General features: G+C 56.4%; 1 protein-coding gene across 1 annotated transcript in view; it reads left to right on the forward strand.

The window, feature by feature from the left end:
* MVB12B (multivesicular body subunit 12B) overlaps positions 1–15,112 on the forward strand; it is a 249,661-nt gene extending 234,549 nt beyond the window's left edge. Inside the window, exon 10 of the mRNA XM_081803606.1 lies at positions 11,543–15,112. Coding sequence (XP_081659732.1) covers positions 11,543–11,629 — 87 coding nt within the window. The 3' untranslated portion in view covers positions 11,630–15,112. The remainder of the gene's footprint in view (positions 1–11,542) is intronic.
* Positions 15,113–15,382: the final 270 nt, after the last annotated feature.

The following is a 15,382-nucleotide window of genomic DNA, read 5'->3' on the forward strand; positions in this document are numbered from 1 at the left end:
ACCACTGCATAGACTCTTCGGGAGTGTGACCACACCGTAGGAACCAGCTTCGTGCCACAGGATTACTTCCGTCCCCATAAATTGTAGCAGATCTCTTGGGCAGTTTATCATCTGAAGCAGCTACCCTGCCAGTCAGAAGCAGTCGTTTACTATTTAGTGTTTTCCCCTTGAGTTCAAAGGTTGTACGTGTTTATAAAACTGCAAACATCACAGAAACATGTAAAGTAAAAGGTGCACACACACACGCGCGCGTTACGTGGGCTCACACAGTACACAGCCTCACCTTGCTGTTCACTTCCACAGCCTTCCCTGTCATTTCACACAGACCTGCCTTGTTCTTTTTAATGACTACATGTGGTTCCCTTTTATGATTATGCCATAATTTATTTAAGCAATCCACTATTGATTGACTTTTGAGTTGTTTCTAATTATTCGCTATTACACGGCTGCAGTATTATTTCCTTGTACATGTGTCTTTGCTCCCCTGGGTCTTTCTTTAGGAGAATATATATTATTTTGCCTTCCAAAAAGGGAGTGCGCATTCAGAGCTCCCCACCCCATAGTATATGAGGGGGGTACCTGTTTCCCACATTCCTCACTACGGCTGAGCATCACCAGCATCTGAAGGTGAACATTCAAATGGTTATCAGCCACTTGTATTTATTTTGCAAATCTTTTCTGTTTGTACCCTTTGCCTTATTTTTTGTTGGCTTATTTCATTTTTTTCCATTTGTTTTTAAGAATTCTTTATGCTTTTTTTTCAGATTTTATTTATTTATTTGAGAGAGAAGGAACAGTGGGGAGAGCCAGAGGGAAAGGGAGAGAGAGAAGCAGACTCCCTGCTGAGCAGGAAGCCGGAATGTGGGACTCGACCCCAGAACCCAGAGATCATGACCTGAGCCAAGGCAGACGCTTAAACGACTGAGCCAACCGGGTGCCCCTTCTTTATGCTCTTTATAACAACTTTCTCCCTGTCACATTCTCAGACACACCTTTAACCAGTGGCTTTTCTTGTTAATGATGTGTTCTGCTATACAATAGTTTTAATTTTTTCATGGGCTCTTTTGTCTTTGTTTTAACATTTTATTTGGGGCTTTGTGTCATAGAAGATTATAAGAATAATCAGTCCTGTTTTTTCCATTCTTTCACATTTTAATATATTAAAATACTAAATTCTTGGGGTGCCTGGGTGGTTCGGTCATTAAGCGTCTGCCTTCGGCTCAGGTCATGGTCCTGGGGTCCTGGGATCGAGCCCCGCATCGGGCTCCCTGCTCGGTGGGAAGCCTCCTTCTCCCTCTCCCACTCGCCCTGCTTGCGTTCCCTCTCTCACTGTGTCTCTCTCTGTCAAATAAATAAAATCTTTTAAAAAAATAAAACACTGAATTCTTTTCAACTACTAAATCCATCTGAAATTTATTAGAAGAATTAGAACCAGCCTTATTTTCTCTCGTGGCATTAGCCAGTTTTTTTAACACTGATTAGAATACTTTCTTCAGTGAATTTTTTTATTTTATTTATTTATTTGACAGAGAGACATAGCGAGAGCAGGAACACAAGCAGGGGGAGTGGGAGAGGGAGAAACAGGCTTCCTGCCGAGCAGGGAGCCCGATGCGGGGCTCGATCCCAGGACCCTGGGATCATGACCTGAGCCAAAGGCAGACACTTAATGACTGAGCCACCCAGGTGCCCCTCTTCAGTGAATTTTAAATGCTGTCTTTATCATATTATTCTATTATGTAAGTGGATCAATGGACATTTCTCTTAACTCTGTTCTTCTCTTTTTATATTATTGCCACACTGTTTTGAACCTTATAGTTCTATGATAAGCTTTAATATATGATAGAGTTCTCCCTTTATAACCCCTCAATTTTTCTAATTATACTCACGTGATTATTCTTCCAGCTTCATTAGAGAACCTTCTGGTGGGGGGAGGGGTTTCCAGAAACTGTTCTAAGTGTTTATTGTAACCGCACTGACTACATAGATCAACAGAGGAGTGATTTTAGATGAAGAGTCCCCACCCCGAGGCTGGTCTCTGTCACCACGCAGAGCAGAACTGATGACCCCACACGCTGCTTCTCAGGTTCTCGGTGTTTGATGTTTTTGCGGCTCTTGGGAATGGCTCTTTTCTGACGTTGTATTTCCCAACATTTCTATATCAAGAACCTGTGGGCTTCTCACTGACGACTTTGACTGTTTCTGATGGGTGTTCAGTTGCTTTCCTCTGGGGTCCCTGGCAGGCAGTTCTGCTGTCAGCAGACCCCGACGGGGCCTCCTTCCAAGGTCTGCACCTCACCTGCCGTCTTCAGGACACCGCGCCACCTCGGCTCACCTGTGCGTTAATAGAGGTTTCTCATTTCAACGTTAACCCATAATGCCGCGTTTGGGCTTGTTATATATAGACACGTCTCTCTCTCTCTTTTTTTTTAATCCTGCTAAGGAATTAGCCATCTAGTTCTACTTTTCTGTTTTTTATCAGGAATGGATGGTGGCTTTTGATAAATGTCTTTTAATCATCTATTGAGATGATCATGTATTTTCTCCATGGGCATATTAATATGCTAGATTATATTAATAGAGTTCCTAATTCTGAGAGTCTCCGAGCCCGCCACCCCCCACCACCCCTGGGGTTCTGCCAGCGGCAGCGTCCCCAGCAGCAGCCCCCACTCAGCCCGCTCCCATGGGGGCCCCGGGCATTCATCACAGAGATGAGAGAAGCAAGCTGAGCTGATGGCAAGGAAGCTGTGGCAGAGGTAATGTTTGGAAATCTTTATGGTAGCATCACCTGCCCCAGTTGCCCTCGTGAGCTGTGCACGCGCTCATGCAACCCCAAGTCAAGATGACGAGGTGGTCTTCTGCAAGTCCCTTCACGAAAGGATTTTTCTCTCTTCATGTTTTGGGAACTCTGATCCCCCAAGTTTTAAAGTAATATTCCCCCCACACACACCAAAACTGAACTCTGAGAAGGTTGCCTGTCATGCAGGTAAAAAGCATGAAGACGAGAGAAAGAATAGGGAGAGCACTTTCCCAGAGTGACCACGTCCCTCATCTTCCAGTGCTGGAAAGTGGTGGTGTTTTAAATATTTCCTACAAATAGCCTAGGGCAGGGAAAGTACACCTATCCATTTTTTTAAGGTAATACCCAGGTGAGCTCCGAAATTCTGATCCAATGAGAGGAAAGCCCCACGGCTGCTTGCGGACATAGAAATGGTGTTTTCAGCAGCAAAGGCACCATCCGCGGCCATGCCCACAGCAGAGCAAGCAGGCTGGACACACAGGTGCCCGCCAGGCCACTGGCCCTGCAGTGAGCGAGGGGCCGGATACAAGCAAGACACCTCTGTGTCCTCACTGACCACACGGCAGTCTTCAGTCCCACCACGAAATCGGCTTTTCCCCCATTTTCCTTAAAATTGCCCAACCTTCTCAGTCTCTTTCACTCTCCTACTTTTGGTAGTCATGGGTGCAAGGAATAGTTCACTTTCTTGCTTACTTTGTCCCCACCACCCCACACACTCACTTTTAAAATACAGTCACAGTGATAACATGGCAGTTGACACTGCCCAGTTGGGCAGTTTCTAGGGAGTGGTGGGAGTGTGGCAAATTGGAAAGTACATGCCTCTCTAAAGGAAGCAGCCTCTAGTTGCAAGAATGAACATCCAGAATTGCCACAGCCCTCTATTTTTTTCTAGTAAAAGCTGGAGAATGTTGGCATTTTATGCAGTCTCTCAACTTTTCAATGTTTATTTTGAAACACCCCACAGGCCAACAGTGTATGAACCTCCAGCTTGCACATGGTGTGTGTGTGTGGAGATACAAACACAAATCACATTGACTCATAATCTTCCATTCACAGGGGTGATGTGGACAAGCACTGGGCTTTGGACTTTACATGCATGAGTTAAATACCACAAGATAGGACCAATCCCACCATCATGCTCAGAGGGCTTGGAGAAGTCAGAAAACCCAGGGCTGGACCAACTGCTGCTTCCACAAAAGACTGAAAATCAGAATAACCTGCCATCTGCCTCAGAACGTAGCCCTAAGCTAGCTGCTTTCTCTCCTTTGCACTGAGCTGTGCCCAGAGACTGATCTGTCCCTTCATTCACCCATCCTGCACCATCCATACATCCATCCACCCACCCACCCATCCATTTATCCACCCACCCATCCATCCATCCATCCATCCATCCACCTATCCATCCGTCCGTCCATCCTTCCATCCATCCACCCACCCACCTATCCATCCATCCGTCCATCCGTCCATCCACCCACCCACCCACTCATCCACCCACCTACCCACCCATCCATCCATCCATCCATCCATCTATTCTAGGCCATGGACTCCACCAGGCTCTGGAGCTACAGAAATGGCTGTGGCCCCTCCTGACCACACACTTAGGAGGATATGTGGAGTGTTGGGGAGGCCCAGGGGGTTGGGATGAATTCTTCCCAGGGGAGGAGGGAACATGTCCCAGAACAAGTGCCCCTTTAGCTGAGCCTTAAAGGACAGTAGGGTTTAGCCGTTGAAGGGAGAAAGTGTCCTAGGGAAAACAGCATTCGGAAAGGCACAAAGGCGTGACTGGGCCGACCCATTTAGGACTCGGTGCTGGGCAGGGAGGGAGGAGAGGTCCAGGAGCCGTGCACGGGGAAAGGTCTCTGCAGAACCCACTCAAACCTCACTCTGGAGGAGGGGAGGGCCTGCCGCTGTGGCTGTGCCGTAGGGCAGGGATGTGGGAGTCACTGCGCCGCTCCCAGAAGCTCTCCGACGCTCCTCTGTCCGGGTCCTAGCGGGAAGGTGCTTTGTGAGCTGAGGGTGCCTTGAGAGTAGGGGGCTCTCCCGGCACTGAGCCCAGGAGGCAAGCTCATGGTTATCACCACCCCCTCCAGGGAGTCCCAGGCTTAGAGCAGCAAACGGGGGAGGGCTGGGTGCTGAGGATCCCTGAAAGGGACCTGGATGCCCCAGAGCAGAAAGACGCAGGGGCTGAATCAGCAAAAGGCTGTGAAAGTAATGAATTGAGCAGCTGCTTTTGGAGCCCCTCTCTGGGCTGGCACCGTGCCGGGTCCAGTGCGCAGACAGACGCGGTTCCTGCGGAGCAGGTGGGTCTTGGAGGGGCCCTTCTTCAGACCGTCATTTAGAGAGGGACCCAGCAGTGGGCCTGGGTGGGGCTCAGGGCCCCGACTCGGGGTTACTTCTCACAGATTAGAGCCCAGGAACCCAATGGGAAAGCTGGAATGGAAACCGAAGCAGCTTCCCTGAGGGCCTGCAGGAGCCACGACGACCCCTCTGTGAGCTGCATGGGACCCCAGCATCCGTATCTGACTGTGGCATCGAAGACGCCTCCCTGCTGTCCCCTGACCCCCTGTGGCATTGAAAGGCTGCTCAGCCTCTCAGAGCCCCGGTTTGCCCATCTGGGGTGGAAAGAGCAATACCAGCTTCACGGGGCATACAGATTTGTTCCCAGCACCCCGACTCAGGACATGGCATCTCCTGCCGCCCCTGTCACCTTATTAGTGGCCACCAGGGTCATGGGCTGTAGCCCATGAGCCCTGAGCTCCAGGCCTGTTCTCCCCAGCTCCGGGGTGTTCTAGAACCTCCCTGTGGAATGGGGAGGGCAGTCTTGGCATCCCCCATGTTCCCCCTGTGCCCCCAGTGTGCACGTGGACAGACCTCCTGCAGGTCAAGCGATTCGTCATGCTTGTTAGGACCCGGTGCTTCCCCCAGTCACTCAATGTTTCCAATATCTCTGTGGCACCATAGTCCCAAGTATAGAACAAGGACTCCCGGGCTTGTCCAATGAGGCGTTGGTCCTCAGTCTCCCCTTTGGGAGCTTGAAGGGGTGGACGTATTCAAATCAGCTGGACGGGCCTCCCCTGGTGCACAGACAAGGCTGCCCTTTGGGAATGCGAGGCCCTTCTGTGCCCACTCCTCACTGGGGCACCGGCTTTTTCCTCCCCTGGGGGCTGAGTTCCAGCAGCCAGGCTTCTTCAGACAGAGGGGAGGACTTGGAGCCCTCGAGTGAGGAGTGGAGGCTTCCCATAGCTGAAATCCTGGAGCGGTTAAGCCGTGGGTGATGAGCAGAGCCCATGTCAAGGCTGGGGCTGTGGGGAACTAGAGCAGTGCAGGACGGGCTTGGGAGGGCAGGGCCACTAAGAACCTCCTCCACCTTCCTGACTGTATGGGGTCAGGCCCATCTGCCTGCCCGGGGGACCCTTTGTGACTGCCGAAGCCCACCCTTCAGTGTCCATTCACCCCTGAACCAGACTTCTTGTTCACCTAAATCTTGGCCCCTTTACTTCCCCCCGACCTGTTCTCCCCTGGCCAGGCCTCTGAGGCCCAGCCTGGCCGTTCTAGGCCTGCTGTTAACACACCCTTCCAGGCTCTTCCGTGATCCACCCCAGTGCCAACTTATGTTGACTCATTGGCTCACATCTGTCATTCTGCCTCCACCTCCGAGCTGTACCTGCATGAGAGGTGGGTGCAGACCCTTGCCTGTCCCCCACCCTTGGGACGCCTGTGGGCCTAGTCCAGCTTTGCCCTGGCTCTCTCCAGACCTTTGGGAAGTCTGATCCTGCCCCAGGTCTCAGCTTCCGTATCTGCAAAGCTTAGGCGCTGGAAATAATCCCTTACTGTCCTTTCTCCTCTGGAGCCTCTGATTTGATCGTTGCCAGACCCAGGAAGGGAGGGTATATGTTTGCCCTTTTTGCCCTCTGCAGATCTTCCTCAACTTACAATGGGGTGACCCCCCCCCAATAAATCCATCATGAGTGGAAAGCAACTGTAAACTGAAAATGCATTTAATACACCTAACTTACCGAACAGCACAGCTTAGCTTAGCCTACCTTAAACTCCCAGAACACGTCCAGTAACCCACAGTTGGGCAGAAGCATCCAACACAAAGCCTATTTTATAATGAAATGTTGGCTATCTCGTGTACTTTATTGAATACCGTACTAAAAGTGGAAAACAGGATGGTCGTTTGGGGACAGCATGGCCTTCAGCATGTCCGTCGTGAACCCTCGTGGTCGCGTGGCTCCCTGGGGGCCACGGCTGCGGAGCATCACAAGACTGTGTCCAATTCAAAATCTGAGGTGTGGTTTATCGCTTTCGCAGGGTCGTAAAGTCGAAACATCGTAAATCGGGGACCGTCTGTATTGTATTTGGTAAAAGTTTCCAGGCAGTGGTTCTCCCTTGCCCAAGCAGGAAGATCTCCTGGGTGTTTTGGAAAATGCTGCCCTGCCATGCCTGGTGAACCAGAACCACCCCACCCCAGACAGGGCCCGGGCACCCGTGGCTTGGTTAAAACCCTTGACTCTGATGCATCAGGAGGACTGGGTTTTTCAGGCGAATCGTCTCAGGTGATCCTCACACCTTCGTGGGTTGACGAGGGTTTGATGGCCCCCTTCGTGCCAGTGAGGCTGGGTGGAGGCAAGTTTGCCTCCACCGTGAAGCTGGAAGCTGGGGTCCGCATGTCCCACTGACCAGGACGATGGCCCCGCTGGGCCTCACGCCCCGTAGCTAGAGATGCCCGATGCATCAGTTGCAGGGTCTCCCAGACGGAGGCACGCTGTGGTCCCTGGGCCCCAGGAAAGCTCCAGAGAGAGCTCCTGACAGTGACATCTCTTTCCGGGAGAGACCGCCAGGCCCGGCTGCTGTGATGGCAGGTGTCCACCAGAGGGCGCCATGGCCCGGCGCCGCTCAGCTGGGCTCCGCTCTGCGAACCCAAATGCTTTTTAATTGAAAATTTTTTTAATTCAAAAAGGATTTGCTGTTTGTACGCGAGTGCAGGTTTTCCTTATGCAGGAGACTAATGTCTTGAGTAAACAGATCCGGGCCCAAATCCACCTTCAAAGGTACTCGCTGTTTGCCCAAGGGAGTGAAAGGCCTTCCAGAAGCGGCCCTAGTCTCTTGGGCAAACACTTTGGGGCCAGCAATCCCAGGCAGAAGACAGTGTCTGTGGGAAGGGTTATCCGCAGCCTAAGGGGGATTATGTCTGGGGACATATGTTGAAATTTCATTTGGGGAGTTAGAGAAAACAAGAGGTTGGGGGTGGGAGGGTAATGCTTTTCTCCAGCCAAGATAACCTAAAAAGGGAAAGCTCCCAAGGGTAGGAGTGGGGGGACAGCAATCTGTGCACTGTGCCGCCCCGCCGAGTCCTGGCCTTCTGGAGGGGGGAGGGGCGGGCGCAGGCTGTGAATCCGGAAAGGGCAGCATACTCGGGACTTCTCGCTGCTTCATTTGAGAGGCGCCTTCCGTGTGCTGCCCCCAGGCAGGCATCTCCCAGGCATGGCCTCAGGGCAGCCAAAGTAAAGCCCACCAGCTCCCCCGCCCCAGCCCTAATGTCTCTAGCCCTCTGCTTTCTGCCCACTCCCACCCACATCCACTCCTGCGTCCCCTTGGTTGGGCCACAGAACTGTCTGAACTGGTCCCCAGAACAGCAGCGGCAGGTCACCTAGGAGTTGGTTGGAAATGCAGAATCCTGGGCCCCACCCCAGGCCTTCTGAGTCAGAATCTGCATTTTACCAGGACCTCCAGGGACTTTTGCGCAGTAAAGGTTGATCAACCCGCCCCAGCACTTGCCCTGGGTGCCCCCCTCCCCACCCCTGAGGGGCGGCCGCACCCACCATACTGGCAGCTCTCCAACCTTCCCCAACCGAGTCTGCTCTCCTCCCTGGCCCACTCCCCCAGGTCCTCCACCCCAAGTGCCAGGCCTGTCCTCACCCTCTGAGCCTGTGCGCATTTCCTAAAACCTCTCTCCATCGTCATTCCAGCTACCCGTGCCCCCCACCCCCGCATCCCCAGTGCTTCCAGTTCCCAACCTTTTGTCCCTGGTTCCATCTCTCCCCAGCCAGGCAGCTACCCCAGAGCCACGGGCAGAAATGCACTCATGTTCTCCCCAACCCACCCTTCCTCCTGTGTTGCCCAGTTGGGTTAGCAGTGCTGACATGCCCCTGCCCTACTGCCCTCGTGGGGCTCTTGCCCAACCCTGGGGCCTAGCACAGGGTGAAGACTGTGGTGGGTGCTGATGGAGCCCAGGGAACCTTTCCTGCCGTGATGCACCTGAGCAGCCACCAGGTGGCGGTATTGCCCCAGACTTCGCCCGGAGGCGGCCTCCTCTGGGGCTGCTCCACTGGGCCAGCTTCCTGGAGCTGGAGTCCAGCTGTGGCCCGTGCCCTGGTCATCGGGGAGCAGGTTGGGAGCTGCTTTGTTAGAGTTTCTCAAGTAGCCAGCAAATGTGTCTGGTGACCGCAGTGTGTGGGGTCTTAACCTGCGATAGCTCGCCCCATCCCCACAGCCAGCCCTGGGAGAGATTGTGATCCCACTTTTTTATTGAGGTATAATTGACATAGAACATTAGTTTCAGGTGTACAATATAATGATCCATATTTGTATATATTGCAAAATGATCAAAACATGTCCAGTTAACATCTGTCACCATGGTTACAAAATTTTTAACCTTTAAGATTTACTCTTAGCAACTTCCCAAGATGCAATGCAGTATTAATGGTTGTCAGCCAGCTGTATGTGCATCCCCCAGACCCATTTTACAGCTGGAATCTGTACTTTCGACCCCCCTCCCCGGGCAACCCCCATTCCGTTCTCTATACCTGTAAGTATGGGAGGGGGGGGTTAGATTCCACATATAAGTGAGGTCACATGGTCTTTGTCTTTCTCGGACTTACTGCGCTTCACATAATGCCTTCAAGGTCCATCCATGCTGTTGCAAATGGCAAGATTTCTTTTTTTATGGCTGAGTAAGATCCCATTGTAGCTCTACGCCGCGTCTTCTTCATCCCTTCACCTGTCGTCCGACATCTGTTGGAGATAATGCCGCAGTGAACGTGGGGCTGCAGGTATCTTTTTGAGTTAGTGTTTTTGTTTTGTTTGGATAAATTCCCAGAAGAGGAATTACTGAGTCCTAGGGGAGTTCTAGTTCTAATTTTGTGAGGATCCTCCATACCGTGTTTCACGCCGGCTGCACGCGTTTGCATTCCCAGCAGGCCCGAGGGTCCCCCTTTCTCCACATCCTCACCAACACTTGTTATTTCTGACCGTGGCCGAGGTTCAGAGAGGAGCAAAGACCTACCTGAGGTCACCTTCCAAAGTCAAGTCCTTCCCTCCCGCCCCTTCTGGTGATAGACGATGTCTGTAGGCACCACCGTCCTATCTGTGTCGCCGGGGCCGCTTGAGGCTGTTCACACCTGTGGTTCACACAGGGACAGGATGGGGCTCAGCCCCGGTCTGCGTCTGTCTGTGCTGGGCCAGCCCCGTGGGGCCCTCAGGCAGGGGCAGCTGAGGACACAGTGCTGGGCAGCCGGGTCTGCTGGCTGCCTCCTCACCATTTCCACTTGAGGGGAAAAACCCTCAAAGGTCTGTAGCTGCCCCTCATTCTTGACCAACCGCTAAAGCCCTCAGCGCTTAGCTGTTCTCCTGTGGCAGGCAACATCCCTGGGGGCGGGGGGGGGGGCAGGCAGCCAGGCTTCCTGTCACCCCCACCCCCCCGTGTCCCTGAGGAAATAGCTTCCTCAACCAGGGCAGCTCCACTTTGCTCTGCTTACAGGGAGGAGCTCTTTTTAGGGCAATTCTACTGCTAAAAAGTCTCGATAGGATTTAAAACGTTTAACCACCATTGACCTCATCTAAGCTTCTCGTTCCTAAAGCCCTGGGACCACAGCCTGCTGTGGCATAGCGTGCCAGGCCCTGCCCCCGACCCCACGGCCCAGCTCTGCTGCAGGGCCCCCCTCGCCTGTGCCCGCCTGGCCCACCAGCCCCACATTTGGACGGTGCCATCCCTCCTGGCCCTCGGGGCAAACCGCAGGCGGTCCCCCTTCCCCAACAGAGGTACTTGCGTTTCAATTTCCATCAGACTCGGAACCTACCTTTACACGTTTCCACGACCTAGAGTCAGGTAAGCTTCGGTCTTCAGCATGAGGTGGGACCGGTGTGCCCCTCCAGGGACCGCCCTGGTCCAGGCTGGGTGGCCGGTGTGGGGTGCTGCCCTCTTGGAGCCTCGGGCCCTCGTCAGTTGAGGACAGTCACACACCCTTCAGGGAGCGGTGCTGGGAACTCAGGAGAGTACACGCACGTGTGGGGTGCTGCCCCCCACCCCCCGGGGTCACCTAGCATGTCAGCAGGCGTGCCAGGAGGCACCGAGTCCGAGGGTCCCCTGGGCCTGGTGGCTGGCCTCAGGTCAGGTGGGGGATGGAGTTGCAGGGCAGTCCTTTACCTTGCCTGCGACCCCTCTCCCGGCAGGCAGCCTGGCCCACGGTCAGCCCGTGGCTTCGGGCACCACGGTCCCTCCCTAACGGTGAGCAGAGCAGGGACTGTAGTCACAAGCTGGGGGGCCACCTGCAGCCGCAGAGGTGTGTGTCTCTCCACATCCCCCACCCCCGCACGCTGCACCCAGAGGGCGCCCATTTCTGTGCGCGCATGCTCGGCAAGGTGGCATCGGGGCCCCCCACGGGCCAGGCCTGAGGCCTGGGAGTGCTTCTCTCTGCTGTTCTCCCGCACTGACCCTGCTGCTCTGTCCTCTCGCTCCTCCAGTATGAATACAGCTTCCGCACGGAGCAGAGCGCTGCGGCCCGGCTCCCGCCCAGCCCCACTCGGTGTCAGCAGATCCCCCAGTCCTGAGGGGCCGGCCACCACCCTGGCCCCGTGGGGAGAAGACGCGGCTGCCCAGACTACTGAGTGCCCCTCCCTCGCCCAGGCCCTCCTGCCCGCCCACCGTGGGGCTCATCCGGGAGACCCTGGGCAGCTGGGCTGTGGCCTCCGCTTGCCTGACGGGACAGCCCCGCCTCCCTGGCGACACTCTTCATAATCTGGACTAATCTGTGTGTGTAGTGACCAGCGGCTCCTAACGTGTCTGTGTGGCGACCAGCCCTCCCACGAACAACCCTACCCCCCGCGGGAGTCACCCCTGAGGGCCCCGCACACTGGCTGGAGCCGCCCAGTGACGCCTTGGGCCCCCTTTCCTCCCGACTGTTGGCTGCCACGACGCTATCCGGTTCCTTCTGGAAGCCCCGGGGTGGGTGGCAGCTGTACAAAGCCCCCTCCGGCCTCACCGCGGGCCCCAGACGCGGGGCTGCCGTGGAACAAGTCCCTCCCGCCAACAGCAGCAAGCGCCCTGCGCATTTCACGGCAACGCGGATGACGCACGGGAGGAAGAAGCCCGTCGTCCCCAAGTGGCCCCGAGCCTGGGTCCCTGCCCCAGTGGTGGCCCCACTGAGGTGGGGGAACAGCCGCCTGGCTGCCCACACAGGGGACTTGCCTTCTGGGCGAGAAGGCGGAGGGACCTGGTGCTTGCTCGGAGGCGAGTCTCGCTGCCCAGGACACTGTGCTCACCCCCCACACCCCCCGTTCCTCCCAAAGGGCTCATCTCTGCAATGCCCACGTGCCAACTGCCATGCCAGCCGCCTCAGCCCAGGGACGGGCCCGCCGCGGGTGAGGAGCCACTCAGCCAGTGCCCAGCCCCAGAGGGACGCGGGGACGGGGTCAGCCCACTCCTCAGAGCCCGGCTGCATCGTGATGCGCTCCACAAACAGCAACAGTTGTTTCAGGAAGTCCACGTGAGCCAGGCCACCGAACTGGGGCCAGCGTGGACACGTGTGCCACGACCAGTCAGTGGACGCACAGGCACTTCTCACCATGCCGGCTGCCGCCATCCCTGGGGACTCGGGCCCTCCCCCCCAGTGGCCTACCTGGTCTAGCTCTCAGGATTGGTCCTGAATTAGTTCCACAGAATGTTGGTCTCTTCCCCTCTTGGGGGTCCCCAGATGGTGGGAGCTTTGGACATGTGTCTGGAGGCCGGGGGGGGGAGGCGGCATGGAGAGCGGGAAGGGTCCCTCACCACGAAGGGAGCCCAGGAGAGCCATGGCCGGGGATGGACCCCACCTCCCTGGGGCTCCTGGGATGGCTTGTGGTGGCCGGGGCACAACAGGCCAGCACCGTGAGGAGGGTGGCCGCTGGCTAAGAAGTAGGGCGGACAAAAATACCTCATGTACCTTTATGGGCCCCACCATCTCCAGCAGCTCCACCCGCCCACCTGGGTCGCCCATGGATCATTCGATACCTCCTGATCTCTGTGCATTAGGGAAGTGGTCGCCTCTCCCTGCCTGCGCCCGGACCTGAGGACATCCCTGGTGGGGCCGGCCTTTCTGGGCCTCCCACACAGCAGAGTGGCAGGAAAATGCAGATAGTGGGTGGAACCCCCAGGGGGCCACAGGCTGGAGCCAGCAGTCCGTCGGAGGACCCTTGGGGATTGGTGCTTAACCAGGAGAGGAGAGAGCTCTTGAACTGGTCTCAGATGTCCCCACTGAAATTAGATAGTCGTCTTTCTGGGCATTGGAGCCCCGTGGGGCCCAGAGGACCCGGGTCTGCTGCTGCTTTTTGGATGGGTGGCTGGTCCAGAACCAAGTGACCCGTGTGACCTGAAGCCCAACCGAGAGGGGCAACTGATTACTCCTCTTCACTTGGTCACAGCCTGTGAGATGGTCACCTGACAGCGCCTGGTGGCCCTTGTCTGACAACCGGGCATTTTAGCAGAGAGGTCCAGAGACGTGTGCGCGGGAGCCCGCCCCGAGTCCAGGCGCACGAAGGCGGAGCCAGGCAGGGAGGGTGGCTATCCGGAGAGGAGGAGGGGGGCGCGACCTCCCAAGCCCCCAGGCCGTCCTGCAGATAGGGGATGGACCAAGAGCGAGGCCGGGCTGGGGGCCGCCAGGAAGAGGGCAGAGCGGCTGGGCTTGGACAGGCTGTGCCACCTCCACCACCTCGTAGACAGAAGCCACGTGTGACAGTGACCGTTTGTACCCCTGAGCCCCCCTTAGACAAGTTAGACAGTGACCGGGGTAGATTGCAGGCTTGCCCTCTTTCCTGGCCTTCTGAGAGGTGTGGGGGCAAGCGAGCGTGTGACAGTAGGCTGGGGGAGGGGGGCGCATGGGGGCGCGTGCGGACCGCAGGACAGCCTGGACCCCTGGCTCGTGCCTGGGAGCGTTTCTGCACCAGCCTGGCCCTCGGCCCCCCAGCACGCCCTGCTGCCGTCCCCCCTCAGAAAGACTAACCAGAGCACAGCTTCCCTGTTGTCTTTCCTCTTCCCTCTGAAAATTCAGTCTCCCTCCAAAGCCCTTGGGAATGGCACAAAGGTAACAAGGAGTAAGTCGTTGGCTTCATGGCCACTCGCAAATTTGTTTCAAGGCTTTTTTCCCCACCCGGAGTCCAGGAACTAATCCGGGCCATGACCCTCTTCCGCTTGGGGGGCTGGGAGCCCCGGTGGCGACGTGCCCCAGCCGCCTCCCTCGCTGGAAGTCCAGACTGCCGCCCCCAACACTCCCCTGCCCCGTGTCCTGCGGGACACCCTCCCGGGGCAGGAGACAGCAAGGACTCACCCGCATCGAAGCCCCTGCTCCTTGCCAGGCCCTAGGCCGGCACTTTAAGCACATTTTCTCCTGTTGTTCCCCTTAAAAACACACACACCCAGAAGCGGATGTCCGTTGCTCCTTGGGGCAGTGGAGGCCCGCCCGCGGGCACGGAGCGGGCACGGGGCAGAGCCGGAATCTGGAGCCGAGTCTCGTCTCGCAGCCGCCCCGTCACAAGCACATGTCCAGTAAAGACTTCCCAGCGCCACCAGCCACGCTGGTTCTAGCATGATCGGCCACTGCTGCATGGCGCCATGGTGCTCAGCGTAGGGCAGGAGCCCACCTGCCCGATCGCTCCACCCCGGCCAGGGCCCCCCCGGACACCCGGGAGCCTGAGGGCCAAGCAGGTGCATGCCTGTGGGGGCCAGAAGCCGAGCTCGTTTGACTCGGTTCACCGTCCGCCGTGCCCTCGGGCCATGGAGGGGGTGGCCAGGCCCCCACGCCCCCCAAGCAGCCTGGCACCCCTGGGTCGGCCCTTCTTTCTTCGCCCCTTGTGAATGCGGCCCGGGAGCGGCCGTCGCCCCCCTGTTCTCCCGGCAGAAGGCGTGGGAGCTGCCCTGGGGCCGCCCGCTGTGCACTTGCCCTAGGAACAATGTCCTTACCGTATTTATTTGAGGTGACTCTTGTATTTGGCAAAGGGAAGTTCACTGTGTGATTGTCTGTCTTAATATAATTTGTTAAATAAATGTTTGTTTTAACCTTTTCCCGGCTTGTTGCTGTGCTACCTGAGCAAGGCCAGAGTCCCTCAGGGGAGGCTCCAGGCCCCAGCGCCCGCCCCAGCTCCTCGCAGATGCTGGCGGGGCCCGCCGAGAGCCACCACCGGGCCTCCCAGCCCTCCAGAAAGCACTGGTGGCCTTCTCTGCCCCCGTTGAGTTGAGAGACCTGGGTACAAGCCAGAGGAGTTCAGGAGGGCAAAGCAAGCCCTGCCCTTCTCTGGGAACAGCCCTCAGGAATGCTCCTTGCAGGCGAAAAC

This window comes from Leptonychotes weddellii, chromosome 14 (genome assembly GCF_054177405.1).
Source record: "Leptonychotes weddellii isolate Sample4059 chromosome 14, ASM5417740v2, whole genome shotgun sequence".
NCBI lineage: Eukaryota > Metazoa > Chordata > Mammalia > Carnivora > Phocidae > Leptonychotes > Leptonychotes weddellii.